This window comes from Solea senegalensis, linkage group LG13 (assembly GCF_019176455.1).
Source record: "Solea senegalensis isolate Sse05_10M linkage group LG13, IFAPA_SoseM_1, whole genome shotgun sequence".
Classification (NCBI taxonomy): Eukaryota; Metazoa; Chordata; class Actinopteri; order Pleuronectiformes; family Soleidae; genus Solea; species Solea senegalensis.
The window spans coordinates 1,949,519-1,965,256 of record NC_058033.1 but is presented as its reverse complement, the minus strand read 5'-3'; the positions used below and the strand labels follow the sequence as shown (position 1 = coordinate 1,965,256).

The 15,738-nt window shown below is 41.1% G+C and overlaps 1 protein-coding gene across 1 annotated transcript in view; it reads right to left on the bottom strand.

Annotated features, from left to right (window-relative positions):
- The window catches only part of LOC122779684 (opioid-binding protein/cell adhesion molecule homolog), a 55,557-nt gene extending 41,417 nt beyond the window's left edge, over positions 1 to 14,140 (bottom strand). Inside the window, exons 1-2 of the mRNA XM_044042258.1 lie at positions 14,131 to 14,140; positions 11,800 to 11,925 (exon numbers count right to left, since the gene is read on the bottom strand). Of these exons, the coding sequence (XP_043898193.1) occupies positions 11,800 to 11,925; positions 14,131 to 14,140 (136 nt within the window). The remainder of the gene's footprint in view (positions 1 to 11,799; positions 11,926 to 14,130) is intronic.
- Positions 14,141 to 15,738: the final 1,598 nt, after the last annotated feature.

Sequence of the window (15,738 nt, the reverse complement as noted above, 5' to 3'; positions counted from 1 at the left end):
CGTTGTTATTCTTCAGTTGATGTGACTGACAGTTACTTTGATAAGGAAAAGGTCAAAGCTTTTGTCAATGCCAGACCTCAAAAAGGCAGAAATTGTTTGTGTTTTTTGTTCCTACAGGCGGTATGTAAACTCGATTTGTATGGAACACACAACAGCACCGACAGAAAACATTGTCTTGTTCCTTTTAGGTGCCAGCACTCATGTAACCAGGCCCACAATCTACTTTAGATTGATGAACAACCGGCTGTAACTGCCTGGGGGTTGTACACTATTCGATGCATCCAAGGACTGTCAAAGCCAACTGAGTAAATGAGATGCTGCAAGCCCTCCTTTTTTCTTTTTTTTTTACAGGACAGTCGTGTTGATATTGCGTCCAGTTGTTTTGGTATTTATTAAGCCGATGAGTTTGAAATTCACTTTAAAAGAACGTTCATTTGAGAAATGCGTCTCGTGAAGTGGCGTGATGCGATCGTGCCAGCGAACGGATGCATCACCACTGTTGGATTTGATCAAACCGACACATTGGCTTCACTCTGATTGTTTAGTGGAGAAACGGAGGCTTCTCAAACACGTTCATAACACAGCACAACACAGATTAATTCGACCAAAAACAAGACACACAGTTATCATACGTTTATGTCTCACACTGTATCAAATCAACCAACACATTTCTGTCTAATGTGTTCATGTAAACAACGTGTCACTGCCACTGTATTCGGCCCTCAGAGATAATGTCTTTCCTGCTCTTCCATTGCTTTTACCTCCCCAGTAAAATAAATTAACAAAAATAATTGTGGACTCAGCCCCTCATTGGATTTTTCCTGCCTCTTTTTTGGCGTTATACAATTGAATAAAACGTATTTTATGGTAAAAAAGGTATTTATTGTATTCACTAATGTATCATAACATGTCACATCTTTCATTTCAATTTGATCACTGATTTGTTTCTCTGATTTTTATTTCTTCTGAATTTTCTACTACCCTGACTTTGACACAGTTTTTAATCTGTAATTGACTTTGACACCCCTGATGTAAATGATGGGTTTCCTACATATTCAAATGCACACACAGGTGTGTTAAGCATGTTGTTTGGTTTTTCTCGTCTCATTTTTATTTTGACAAAATATGGTAATTACCCACGTAAGGACAATGAGAAACAGTACGAGGGGAGAGCGTACGGATCCAAAAAGGTAGGAAAAGAAATATTAAGCATGAGTCACTCGATCCTCTTTTGTACTCTGGCACACAATTGTAGTGTCCTTCCGACGGGAGTTTGCACAGGTTGGACATGAGTGAGACTAAATGGAAATCAGGGAGTTGTGTTTTGAAGGTCGGCTTTTGCCGGCAAACAAAGATGCACTCTGTGTTTAGAGTTTGGCAAAAATTGTGGTTCCAGTGGTATTTGAGTGCGCGTAGTGGAACTGTGCTCAGAGTTTAATAGTTTGGAGTCATGTTGTTGATATGCTTGTTAGACTTGTGTGCATGTAGCTCCATTTTTCTCCGTCTGAAATTAGGTAAAAAAAAACAGTCATTTTTTTTTAATAGGGAGAGTAGATATGATCCGCTGCCCATTTGCTTTTTTGTACTTTGATAATGTTTAATGGATTATTTGAGTTTTGCTTCTGCATTTTTTTGGGGTTGCTTTGACATTTGAGTCGAGGTAGTTGAGTAAATCCAACAAGAAATGTAACAGTTCCGATATCCACCTCGATAACACTTTTTTTGACTTTGTTTTTATCTCCTGCTCGTCCACAGTGTCACACAGACCCACACACATACAGAGGAGTGAATGAGAGAGAGAACAAACGCCGTCTCAAGTTTTTGCCATTGTACTTTAGAAAATGATGCGTCTTTGTCCAGACGACATCCAGGAAACGAGATTGGCATAGGCGGAGTGCGTTTTCAATATCAGAAGATCCGAGTCCATGACAAGCTAAGATCAGGATCTTAATAAGAATATAATTGCGACATCCACGTTCTATTTTTAGCAGTGGAATCTACTCATGAAACCTTTCGTGGGGGGCTTCTTGATGTTTTCCCTCACTTGCTCCTATTTGAGCGACAAGCTTCCTGCTTTACTGAGAAACACACACGCAGAGAGAGTCAATGTGGAACTTAATCGGCTTAATCACCAACTGCAGCTTGAACTTCTGCAACAACGTTAAATGCTCCCGTATTTGCCAGTGGTGTAGAAACTGTACGGTGACATATTTTGACATCAATTTACTCACAGAATGAGTTTAATTATAGGATCGTATGTATTATCTCCATAAAAATACTAATAATTATGATTATCATTGCAGCTGATGTACTTTATCCCCCTGGCTATAGTAAAGTAGAGTACCACTGCAATGCTGGACATGGCACAGCTTATTTCTCTATATAAACACTCATACAACAAAAAAAAACAACAACTTTTTTCCCCTTCTTTTTTAATTGAAACACTTCTATTTATGTATTTAATGTACTTGTGCATTGTGTAAGTACATAAGGGAAACCTAAATCTCCCCTGGATGAACCAACAAACGAACACCATCCATCCATAGGATCAATTATTGACGAAGTTTGCGCCCAAAGACCACCCACAGCCAAGCGGACTGGCTCAGATAACCGCATGTAAACATCAGGAACACGCAGCTGCAGATCTGTCGGCATCAGTGTGGACACACGTCTTCGCCACAGCAGGTGATGACTGAGTCAGTCATTTATAAGATGTGACATAACCAAATCTAGACCTTTCTAGAGCTGCAACAACTAATGGAATAGATTGATTATTAAAATAGTTGGCAACTCATTTAATAATCGATTCGTTGTGTCTACGCTATTACATGTACAGTTGCTACCCCCTAATGTGGGGCAGTAAGCGCCATTAAACTGGATGCCGACCGCCGTGAAAGAAGAAGAAGAGGAGAACCAAAATGTCACGCCTGGTGCAGCTCACGTGACGTTATTCTGGAAGAAGCGTTAGGAAAATCGCAGTCATTACTTCCTGCTCACATTGTGCCCCATAAAGACTGTGCCCATTATCTCGCACAACTCTTTATTCCTAAGTGATTGGATATTAACAACCTGAAAAAAACAACAAAAAAAACGCATTGCTCCTCCGACTCTGAGGAGCATTAAAACGGCTGTCTGTTACTGAGACAGTACATGTACGGCTTTCATTCCAATGTGAAAGGCACTGTGTGAAGTGTCATGCGATGTCAGCTTATTTTCCCCCCTCGTTGCCATTTCGCAGACAAACACCTGCACGAGTGCTTTGTCTCATTGCCGCTCCGGCGGTGTCAGCAGGCAGTGCTGGAGGACTGTTCTTACTGGAGGGCAACATCATTGCCAATAACATGCCACTCATTTCTGCGATGCAACACAGCGATGGCGCTCATCAGGAGACTAATCACAAACCTGACATGTGTATGTGCTGCCGCGCTTCTGTCAGTCACGCTCAGCTGCCAATTTCTTCAGAAGATTGGCCTTCACCTGTCATGTAAGCTTTTTTGCTCCTCACAATTTACTTGTCAGGTGTTGAAAATACTCAAAAAAAAAAGGGGTTGACAAAAAAAAGAATAGTTGTAAACATGAAATTATGATAAATCACAAGTGTTGTCAATTTTTTTTTTTTTTTTAGAGGGTTTAATCTGCTTTCCAGGTTAGAAAAGAGCAACCCTACAGGAAAAATAGAAGAAAGATAATTGGATTTTTTCTTCATTCTTTCTTTTTCAGGGAATTGACTGCAACACACACAAGTCAAACTGAGGCGGTGTCTGGGTTGGATGGTGGCTGTTGTACTGAGCTCAGGACTTTGATGTCAGAGACACAGATTCACACCCGAGGACAAGTGTGTGGTTAGGTTTAGAAAAGAGAAAGCAATTAAATGAGAAAAGCATCAGAGTTATGGTTAAATGTCAATCCAGTATCCTGCTTCCTGCTGTTCTGCTCCATATCACTGGACTAAGATAATAATCTTTCCTATAATCTTCAATCTAATGTGAGCGGCTATAATAGCAAAACAACTATATTGTAAAAAAAAAAACAAAAAACAAAACACAAGTGTGCGAGATATGAAAGAAATACTGGCCTGCTTTGGAAAAATGGCTATCAATAAAACCATGTACCACCTGTGCTCTTACAAACATGTTAAGAGATCTGAGATGTTGAAGTCTGGGGGGGGGGACAGCCCCTGGTGATGCTTTCACTACTGGGACCACAGTTTTCACCCCATACATCAAGCCAAAGTTAACTTTGACACACAGAGGGATCGGAATTGCATTTCTTTCAGCCTCCTACGGTGTAGTCTCGTAAAAAAAAAATCTGGAGCTTCTCATATTCCTCCTTCTTTTGGTGTTGCTGTCACTTGGGACTGCCACATCTATCACTGCTGCCCTCTTTATCAATGACCACTATGTCCGGATCATTAGCAGAGGTGGAAAGAGTACGGAAATATTCTACTCAAGTAAAAGTACCACTATTTTGATCAAATTTAAATAAAAGAACAAAAGTACAAAAAAGCGACTCAAGTTAAAGTAAAAAATAGCTTGTGTAAAATGTACTCGGAGTAAAAGTTACTTTGTTAATTTAATAACAAGGTCGGGGTTCTTTCTTGTGTCGGGGGGCGGGGGGACACAAATCTCACATGAATTGTTTTAAATTAAAGGCAAACCTTTACAAGCCAAAGTGCCGACAAAATAAAAGATGTAAACAGTCAAAATGGGTCAACAATAGGTCACAAATGCTCACTCAGGGATCTTAATGAGCACCAATTCACCTGTCCTCATCGTTCACCTGTCTTCAGGCCAACATGTTTTTACTCGGTAACGGATGCGATGTTGAAAAGTACTTTAAAAACCTACTCAATTACAGTAACACTATTAAATGTAATTCATTGCTTTCCACCTCTGTTGACGAGCCACCACCAGTGTCTGTATCTGGAAGTCCTCTTAAGATATTAGCTCTGTCGTGTGTATAAATATCTCACTAAAGTGACTCTAATCAATATTTTCATACAATATATCAGCATAAATACAGCGAGGCAATGTGAAAGGGGTCGTTCATAGTAATTAACTTACAGTGACTCATCCGCTGAGTCGGCACTTCAGCTCCTCGGCTTTAAGGTGAGTTTTGGCTCAATGTTATCGTGTCCGGACTCCACTGTTCCGGTTCACTTTCGTCATTCCGTTTATTTATTATTTATTATTTATTTATTTATTGTGTCTATTTTCAGCCGCAGCTGGCAGTTGTTTGCTATGAAACAGCTGTAAAAAAAATAAAAAGCCACGTTCACCAGCCCGCTCACACACAAATGAAAAAGATGAACACGGAGCAGCTAAATAGCCAAATATTCTCCCCAGAGAGATCAAAATCAGACCACAAGCTGAGGGAACGTTGGGACGTCATCAGGTGGAAACAAACAGCACTTTGATTGAGAATGTTGCACATTTTTGATAAAAAATAAATAAAATTGTTAAATGCTGAATTATTGTAATAATTAATTTCCCATGCATGGACGCTTTGGCATCTGTGCTTTTGTTCTCATATAATTCCAAGTATTTGAAAGGACACATTTTAATTTCTTATGCACAAATTAATCAACATGATTAAACAAATCCATTTCAGAGTGCTGCTGCCACTGCATATGGCCGACAGGCACATGGTTTATTATTTGCCTGGAATTTCATCAGATATTTCATCATAAACCACCTTCTTAGACTGGAAGTAAAGATGGCACTATATGAAATTTCACATTCTTCATAAGCTTAAAAACAAAAGATGTTGACATTGCTGTAGAGGTATGCTGCATTAAAAGGGGACTCTCGGTGCTACACATCAGCATCATGGATGAAAGAAATGCTATTTAACAGTTAAATAACTTACCATCTAAAAAGAATTCCTGCAATTCTGTCCAACCAATGAGTGCAAAACAACTACCAAAAGTGACGCCAAAAATGTATTAGACCTCCACCCAATGTAATGTTTACGCCACGACTGCCCTAAATTAACATGATTGGTAATTATCAACATCATTTTAGTGTTTCTGTAATGGTTAATAACAGTATGTAGAAGCTCTTTAACCAAATGTATATTAAAATATAAGTATTATTGACAACCATGAATTGTAATGTTTAACAAACAACATAAAAAAATAGTAAAACGCATAATTATTTCTTGATTAATGTCAAATTATAGTAATTTACTTGCATTCCTGGACAGAAAAACATTAGTTTTAGTGGTTGAATGTTATGCTCATTTCATTTCTGACCTCTCAGAGAAGCCGGCATAAAAAAAGTGAATTCAGTTTGTTATTTGCCAAACAGCTTGAGTTTTTGAAAGGTTTTTTAAAAAACATTTATGTTTTCTTGTTTTTATGACCACTTACTTTAGATAAATGTATGGCATGACTCACAAGTGACTGTCTCAAGAAATGTGCCATTCAATTTCGGTTCAAAGAGGAAAAGGAAAATTGCAATTACTGACACCATCACCATTGCAAAACTTGTAGAGAAAAACCGATCAGTGCCCGAGCATATCTTCCCGACCTCTCTGATGGCGCCGAGGTGTCCAATGTTAACGTGTTTGTGACACACTTGACGCTGGTGTGAGTAACACTGGGGCGCGAGAGAGATAAGGTGACGTTCTATTTTCATATGCTATCCTCCATGCGCTATGTCAAAAATCCTTCCACTACCAATGAATCCTATGCGAAGTCTTGGTGCCATAGTTTTTTGGTTTGTTTTAAATAGCCACTGTCAGTAAAATAAATAATCCTCTTGACTGAAGTTTAGAGAGTAAGGAGGACAGATTTAAGGACTTTTATATACTCTCAATACTTGGTCTGTACTTGATTAAATGTCATTAGTACGAGGCCGCACATATTTCACAATAAAAGTCTGTGCTGTTACTTTGAAATGGGAACAGGACGTGTTGTGATTGTGGCGACGCGAGACAGATCGATGCTGAATCATTTGCAGTGAACAAAAAACTAATTCCAGAAAAAGAGCATACCAGTGCTTGCTGGTGCACAACATGTCCTTAACCCTGCACGCGCACCTCTCATTACCGTAACTCCTAGCCCGTTTTTTGATATCTAAAAAATTAAAAAACTATAGACTGGCGATCTGTCCAGGGTGTCAGCTGAGATTGGCACAGCCTCCCGCAGGACCCTCACGTGGAGGATAAAGCGGTAGAAGACACATGGATGGATACCTGAAAGCACAGAAATAGAGCTTTGCACCCATATACTTGGACTTCCACGGAAACGACCGTCCAATCGCAGACCAATGTGGCGTCAGCTTATTCTTTAACAACTGCCAAATATGAAAAATGAAAGATATCTTGGAAAAAAGAGCAGAAAGGGGCAGAAGCACTCACTCATTGAACATATTTGGACAAGACTACAACCATAAAATCAATATCAATCCAGGCAGCCTCATTATCTTGATGGTGCATTGTTGAGAGACAGCGTGCCCTCTGCTCTCAAGGCAGAAATGAAAATGAAAGAGAACAAAAAAAACAGATTAAAAAAGGTATTGTATTAAAAAACGACCAGTTCTATTAATCACATGTTATGTGAAGTAATGCCACTGGTGTAAAAGATCAGGAGGCGCTGATCGGGGTGAGCTGCTGACCTACAATCAGTTAAAAAAAAAGCCCAGATTGACTTTAATCTGATACAGGAGGGAACTGACGCTGTAGAAAAAGGATGAGATGTCATCAATGACAGTTGACAGCTGTGTCTGGATGTTTGTAAGCGGCCTATTCTGGGGAAGTGGAAAAACATTCTTACAGCTCAATAAATAGTCATTGATCATATTTACAGTATATATGAATGAAGGCTCAATTTCAATTGTGGAAAGAGACAAATTAATTCAATTAATCGTACCTCTTTTCGACTATTTATTAATTAATAATCATCCGTTGACAGCCATTTTGTCACTAACCGTGAATTCTGTATTTTCCATTACCTTTAACGTACAAGGTTCTGACTGTGTGTCTTTTGTTATGGTAAACACAACTCAATTTTAGGGGGCAGCAACATTTGACTAAAGTGCTTTGTCTGACGCGCCACCATTGTTATACCACGACTGCCACAATTTCAAGCTTTCTGGGAAAAAACAACAACAACAACAACAACATACATTGCTAGCCTGCCTTATAGCCACTAAAAGCAAAAAGGTGTGTGGTTGCCACGTCCGCACAACAAAAGCATTGTCACCGTGTCGACACAACAAAACAATATAAGACAAGTCTTACTGCGCTAACTGGCAGACAGTGACAATAACGACAGCACAGACGCCACCACAGCAGTGAAGGAGAGGACACATTACAGCCACCTTTCACTATCACTAGCAATCTGTGAGAGGAATAGGCTCAAGCTGACACGTGTGAGAGAGCACATTCACAACCTCTCCACTTTAATGAGCCTTAATGGACCACAGGGATCCATATTGCATGGTCCCCCTGAATAAACTGTCCCCCTCCCCAAACCATATATATCTTGTCGTCCTTTTTTAGTGGCCGGCAGCCAGGAGTTCAGTGGACAACGCTGAATAATTTATATAGTTCCGACTGAGTTGAAATGGGGGACTGAGGCTTGCAGTGCACAAAATAAAGGTGGGACTTAAATTGACAGGGTACATATATTAAGCAAACGACCACAGAGGCTGCACATTTTATGGGCCGCTCCTCTCGGCGTGGCTCTTACTTAAGTCACTCACACAGTTGGGAGGATTTACTGGCATGCCTCATGGCCCCTCCCACGGTTCAACGGCGGTGTTCAAACAATGACGGGGGGGGGTGACGACTTCAATTAAATACGGCCCTAAATGAGACAGTAGTTTCCATATTTCCATACCTCTGCCATGTTCTCCCTCGCCCCGCGTCATGCGTCAGCCATTGCGGTGCGTTGGCTCATGTTTCTGACACGAGTGTGGAAAGTTTAAATGATGCCCCGTGGATAAAACAAGCATCAAACAGAGCAGTGGCGTACATGGCAGATTAGATTTTTTTATTCATTCATTTATTTAATTTATTAGAAATGCATTTTAATTTGGGGTGGGGGTGGGGGTGCTTCAGTGCTGTACTAACAGATACCAACACTATCCTCAGAGGGAACAGTCCATTATAGCTGGTGACAGACATAAAAAGGAAACTGCAAAGAGCGAGTTGGGAAAATGCCACTCAGTGAGACTTTATTTGGCTCAGACAAAATATCTACCTTTTTCATTAGTGCAACACGGAGAAATGTCAAGCACGATAACCTATTATCTTTCCCGGTGATAATAACACATACACAAAGGCAGCATTTCAGGCTGCCTGCCTGTGAATACATGTGAATGACTTCTCAAGTGTGATAGCATTGCTTCCTTTGCCGCTACTGTTTGCTTCGCATGGCAGGGTTGAAGTGAAAGATGAATTCCTCCCTTTCTTTCACTGGGGCAGTCTCATGTCACTTTTTTTTTCCTCTTGTAACACAGAATTAAAAAAAACCTGTCAACACTGTCTAAAATAAAATCCCTCAGTCTGTCCTCTAGCTTCTCTTCCCACTTTATTACCTTGAGACTTTGTGAATATTATTCCAAGTGAAGTTGAACTCCGCACTCAGCAAAAGGATATCAACATTAAATGATTATGAAATGCGACTTTTATCAGACTCTGTTGTCACAACACCTACTCGAACATCGACGCGCCTCTGGTGCAGTGGATCGGACAGAAATAGAGTAATTACCCCCTTTTAAACGTGGAAGAAAAGGAGGTTATATGAGCTTTTTAGTGCTGGAAGAAGTGCATCAAAAACATGGAAGTAGACTGCGGAGCACAGAGTTACAGACAGTGTAAATGGCACCATCTGGCTGGTGGTCATTAAAGCTGTTCTTTTTTAAATGTAATTACAATACACCTTAAAGAAATGGCCTGTGAAGGGATGATATACTTGGGAGTAAATATTGGGGAAACAATAAATGAAGAGCTGCTTGACGTGGTGTAGGGTCACTGGGTTGTCAGCGGGGGGGGGGGCGTTACGTAAGGACAGGCAAAGGCGGTATCATTACTTTTGGGGCCCCCGAGAGAACGTCTGATTAGTCCACACTATACAGCGATGACATTTTTATGTTGAACCCCCTCAAATTCTACGATTGGGCAAGTACAGGCGACACCACTGAGAGAAACCCCCTAATGAGTCCACGTCCCACCAGCTGGCTGCCAAAAGTGTCACATTTTCACGTCTTCATTATTTCTACAGACTTTCAAAATCAGACAGTGGTATCGGTGAGGTTGTGTTGCGTAATTGTGTTAAATAAAATTGTCAATACCAAGGATTTAACTGGAATACTGGGTTAGCTCGTTTAGCTTAGTTGAACGCGAACAGGTAGTTAATTAGTACGCTATCGATACAATAAAGGAATGGCAGTCACAAAAGGCTTCAATATGTATTTTGTAATAGGTTATTGGAGAACGGTAAACTGAATATAAAAATGAATGTAGTCTTCTGGTTTGAAAAATGAAGGCAAAAAAGAGGACAGGCGAAGCAGCTGGCCACCAGGGGGTGACGCCGCTGCTTGCAAAACTGGTCTGGTTGAATGGAAGTCAACAGGAAAATGATTCAACTTCAGTTAGCATGTTCCTGAGGCGTTAATGGTATCAACTGCTAGTTTTAGAATTTCCCTCAAAAAGCACGATGTGAATTATGTTCCCATTTAGACAAACTGTCATGGCGCCAGTCACATTGCAAATCTGAAGGCTTCACAGCAGGAGTTTAGCAACTGGAAGACTACTTTAGTCTGTTTTTTCTTCCTGCCTATGGTTCAATGTAGGGACCCCAGTCCCTTTCGCTGGAGTTGCCAAAGTCCCTTTAATCACCTCTATGCTGTGAAAACGACATCCTGCTGGCTCTTGATAACATCACGGAAGGCAGAGAGAGCTGTGCAGCAAGCGTCTATGTCATTTTGGCAGCTAAACATCCTATCCTTTAAAAGGAGCACCACATGACTCATGCTGCTGAATGCTCCGTGAGAAACCCAGCGCCGACACGAACACAGCACCGAGGCTGTGCACGAAAAAAACGGACCCAAACCTGCAACATGGCCTCTAGCCAAAATCCTGGCCGACTTGTGTCAGGTCCCGTCAGACCACAGGCTGTGCTTTAGCCCCACAAATCCACCGAGTTGAAAAGAAAACAAGATTAAGTCGATCAATTAAAGCCTGGTATTATTGGGTGTAAATCCTCTCGCGTACACGTTAACACAAAAGCAGTAGATTCATATCCTGTGGTAAATGGCTTCTGTGCATGTGCATCTGTGAATATATGTGAATGTGCATTGTGTGGAAACATCAATGTGAGGCCACAGGTGTATGAGGGATGGCTGTGTGTAGGAGGGAAAAAAAAAGAGTTAAAGAAACTATTCCACATTAACCACACTGTCCTTGCATATTTCAATGTTGAAGCCACTCTTGTCTCTACTGCTGCAGAGAATGTTTATGTTATAGGTCTTTGAGAGAACATTGAATGTTTGTGCCAAATTTGAAAGGATTCAGTTGAGACTTTTGTCAAATCAGATAATCAGATATCACCAGGACAGACAGACAGACAAGCTAAAAAAAAAAAGAAGACATAATGCCTCAATCGACAGCTGTCACCAATTCAAATTAATCTGATTCTGTACCTTACCCATGACAACGATTGTTGAAGAGAAATCAAGCAATTACCTTGACTACCACACGACATGCAGAACTCTTCTTTGGACCAAGTCCATTAAACGTTGCATTTGACGATCAAATTACGTCAATAAAAATAAAAATGACAAGGTTTACCTCTTGGCGAGTGGTGCTTCCATATGATGTTGGCCTCGGGTCGACCCACCGCCAGGCACATGAGATTAACGTTGCTGCCCTCGTTCACTGTGATGTCCTTTGATATATTTGTGATCCTGGCCGGCACTGAGGGAGGGGAAAAAAAAAAGGGAGTCATGATTGATGTTTTTTAGCGTAATTAATGACACTTGAGAGCGAGGGGCTCACTATTCAATGTGATCAGAACAGTGATGAGGTTAAAAATAGCCCCCGGGTTGGGGACTTAATTAGTGTGAAAGTAGCTGACAAATTTGACATTTCTCTGGTTTTCTGTGGCACAATATATGATGGATTTTCTTTGCCAAACTCTGCTCATTAGACAAGCATCGGGGTGATTCGGAGTAAGACGTGGTCGTATTTTGTCTGACTGGACCAGCTTGATATCTTTGTACACCTTCACTGTAAATTAAATCACTCATTGCCATATTAAAATCAGTACAACAGACGACTGGGGAAGTGTTTCAAAAGAACCAATCATCAATGTGAACTCTTGTTGAATTTACATGACGGCAGGAATAGTAAAATCCATACATCCATCCATCCATCGTCTTCCACTTTATTCCCCTCGTGAGGGTCACCTGCAAAAGGTCGGGTACCCACCAAACACAGGTGAACAATCTTTCACATTTCACAGCACATGCAAAATAAAACCTGTACCATGTTCCAAATGTATTACTATAACTGAATGTTACATTTCATGAAAGTTAGACCAAATATTGTTTAGGGTATTTTATTACTGCATAGCAATGACAGTTCAGTGCTTAACGGCCCATTCAGATAGCAGATAGTAGTCTGAAAACACAGTTGTGCTGCACAAGGACAGTTCTTTGCAGTGCATGTGTTCAAATATGTTGAACTCTGACCACTGCAGGCTGTGTGGATCACTCGGGAATCCGATATAACCCCAGAATCCAGTCAGAAAGCAGGAGAATGCAACCGAGGGAGAGCTAACGTGTGTCTGACAGTTTCCGAGTTTACACCGAGATCTCGAGAGGTAAGCCGCATGGTAAACTGCATGGAAACATGTTTCCAGTCAATTAGGCACGTCAGGGAGCTTTATTGATATTATTTACACAGGTGACATAAATAGACAGGCATGAGTGGAAAAGGTGGGGTGGAGTGGAGGAGGAGACCAGACCGAAGCAGGCAAGAGGGAAAGAGAGACGAGTGGACATGAAGAGGAGAGCAGACATAAAAAGAAGATGAAGCACAGGCTCCCAGGCTGGAAATGGGTAGACAAGACAAGGTCTTGTCCTTGGCTCTACCACAGTGATCATATGAATAGTCAGTATTGCACCATACCATGCATTTCAATGTAATATTTAACAGTTTTTAACAGGGTGTCCACTTTGATTGGTTATATATGCAAATATGCACGGATTTTCGTTGAGTTGAGAAAAATATTACTTTGGTGCATATGCCATCATAAGCTACTTTGCATCTGATTTAAAAAAAAAAAATCAAATTAGTGCGTAGACTTTCATGTAATCACATGTGAAGATATTTACATATAAAGGGGGCAGCCGTTCACAAAATGATATTACACCAACACAACAGATGACAACGTAAATAGCATTATTAGAGGGACAATTACACGCAACATTTATTCCACATAATTATAAAGACCAGTGCAGAGTTGAGCCAATTAATAATAAACCTACTTACTGCCAGCTGATTTCGATGTTTCCTTTCATCCCAACAAATGAAGCTGCGCCGCAGACACAGTGACAATCGTACCTCAGCATAAATACAGCCACTAACAGCCGTGCCCTCTTTGCACACAATGACATCACATGTCGTGTCTAATGGTCAAACGACTGCCAAACAATGTGGAGCGATAACGGCAAAGTAAACGGTCTAATTTGTGAACAGATTATTTCACTATCATGGCTGGACATTTTAAAAATGTATACCTGTCACATTGTCCCTTCTTCTCTGTGGAAATGTGGCGTGTGTTGCCAGCTACTAGTTGTATCACCCGCAGTACTGTAAGTGCAATCAGTGATCCTTGGTTATTAGGTCCTATTTAATTGAGCAAATTGTGGCACAAAAGCACAACGCGAACACGATTTTAATATGTTCCCTGAACAAATTCTGCTCTCTCGACATTCTGTGAAATAAAACATTAAGACCCTGAAAAGGTTTGATGCAATGTTCACCTTACGCAGTTGGAAGAAAAGCTGATGTGTGTTATGTGGCTGAAGGTGGGCATGTGATTAGAAAATTGGTAAACAAACAAACTGAAAAAGAATGGTAAAATAAAAGGAAGAAAGGGATAATGAACCCACCCACTTCTGTCCATCTACGGAAAGTTCTCCATCAATGATTGATGGATTGCCCAGCAGGATGTAGACGGTAGACGGTGAAGGTGAGATCAGGACACATTCAAATGAAGTTTTCTATGTCCTTGTCATTACGTTGCTGTCAAAGACGTCATCCGTTGGCTAACTTTGGACCAACTTCTTTTCCATCGCTGCCAAACGTGACACCCTTTCTTCTCCCTACAAGTGGCGATTGCTCTAACTTCCTTTAACATGTCGTCAAATACGTGCTGTGTTGTACTGACATTTCAATGCCAAACGTGCGCTCGGACGCATTCAGAACGTGTCACTGGGTCAGCTGTTCCATCATCACGGATGACGGATCGTCTTACGTGCTTGTCGTATTCCCGTGGCAGCCTCCGCATTAAAACCACTTCAAGCTCGGCTTCAACTGTTCTCCCTGGGATGGCACAGGGTAGATTATTTTTGAACTGCGGTGAGCTCGATAAATACGGCAACAATGTCGCCTTCAGGGAAGCTGGGCTTCAATGACAGTGGATGAGGGGGGTGGGCAGAAACGTACACAACAGTGAAGCCGTTTCTGCCTCAGTTTTGCGTGGATTTTGCGAGGCAAATCTGTAGATAAATAGCTGGCAGTTGTGTGCTATTTGCAGGGCGATATAGCCCATTTTCGTAAATAAAAACACTACTGTAGCATTTTGGTTTTACATAATTATCACGTTTGCTTGCTCTAGTTCATAGTAGTTCATTTGCAGGATTTATGCAAGAATGTATGTATAAATAACTGGGCCCGAAATGAGATTCCCCTGTTTCAAAGACCAGCAACCGCAACTGCTCCCTACATCGCCTCATGAACACATTTAGGGAAGTGACAAGTGGTGTTTATTCACCGACAAAACAGCCATACCTAACATGCATTGATGTCCACCTCTTTGTGGAGTCCTGGCTCCTGACTGGATAAAGTGTGCACAGCAACTTTTAAGCCTCAGATGACAAAGTGACTCTTAAAAAATAAAAACTTCATGATAGTGGTTTAATGCGTCTAATAACGTTAACAGTCCCTTAACATCCAAAATGTCACTTAATTAAATTTTCAATTGCTAGAATCTAAATCAGGAGTAATGTTGAGTATAATGTGCCAAACAGAACCACTTTCAAATATGTTCCACAAAGCAGGCCTTTTAGGAATAGCAGTAAAATGAGCCAGCAGATTCCCTGCCAGAAGCAGTGAACAGGCTATTGCGCAGTGGTCTTCTGTTTACACAAATGAGACTAATGCCACAGAGCTAATGTGGTAATGATTCATTGAGGGTAAGAATGCAACATGTGGCGCCTGTAAGAGGCTCCGAATGTGGAGGGACGAAGCAACGGTGTTTTGAGGACACAGCGGGCGCCACTTTCTCGGCCACATTGACCTCCAGCAGAGATGAATGAGCAAGCATCTGTGTGCAGAGCCACTAACGGCTCCTCCAGCCTGATAATGCCAGTGGCCAGGTGATTAAAAACACAGCTCCCCTGCCACCGGGGCTGCTGTCGGATGTGACTGGGGACCTGGGGACACGTCAGTCTTCATGGCAGAGCAAGGTAGCCTAGCCAGTAATTAATTAGAAAATATAAT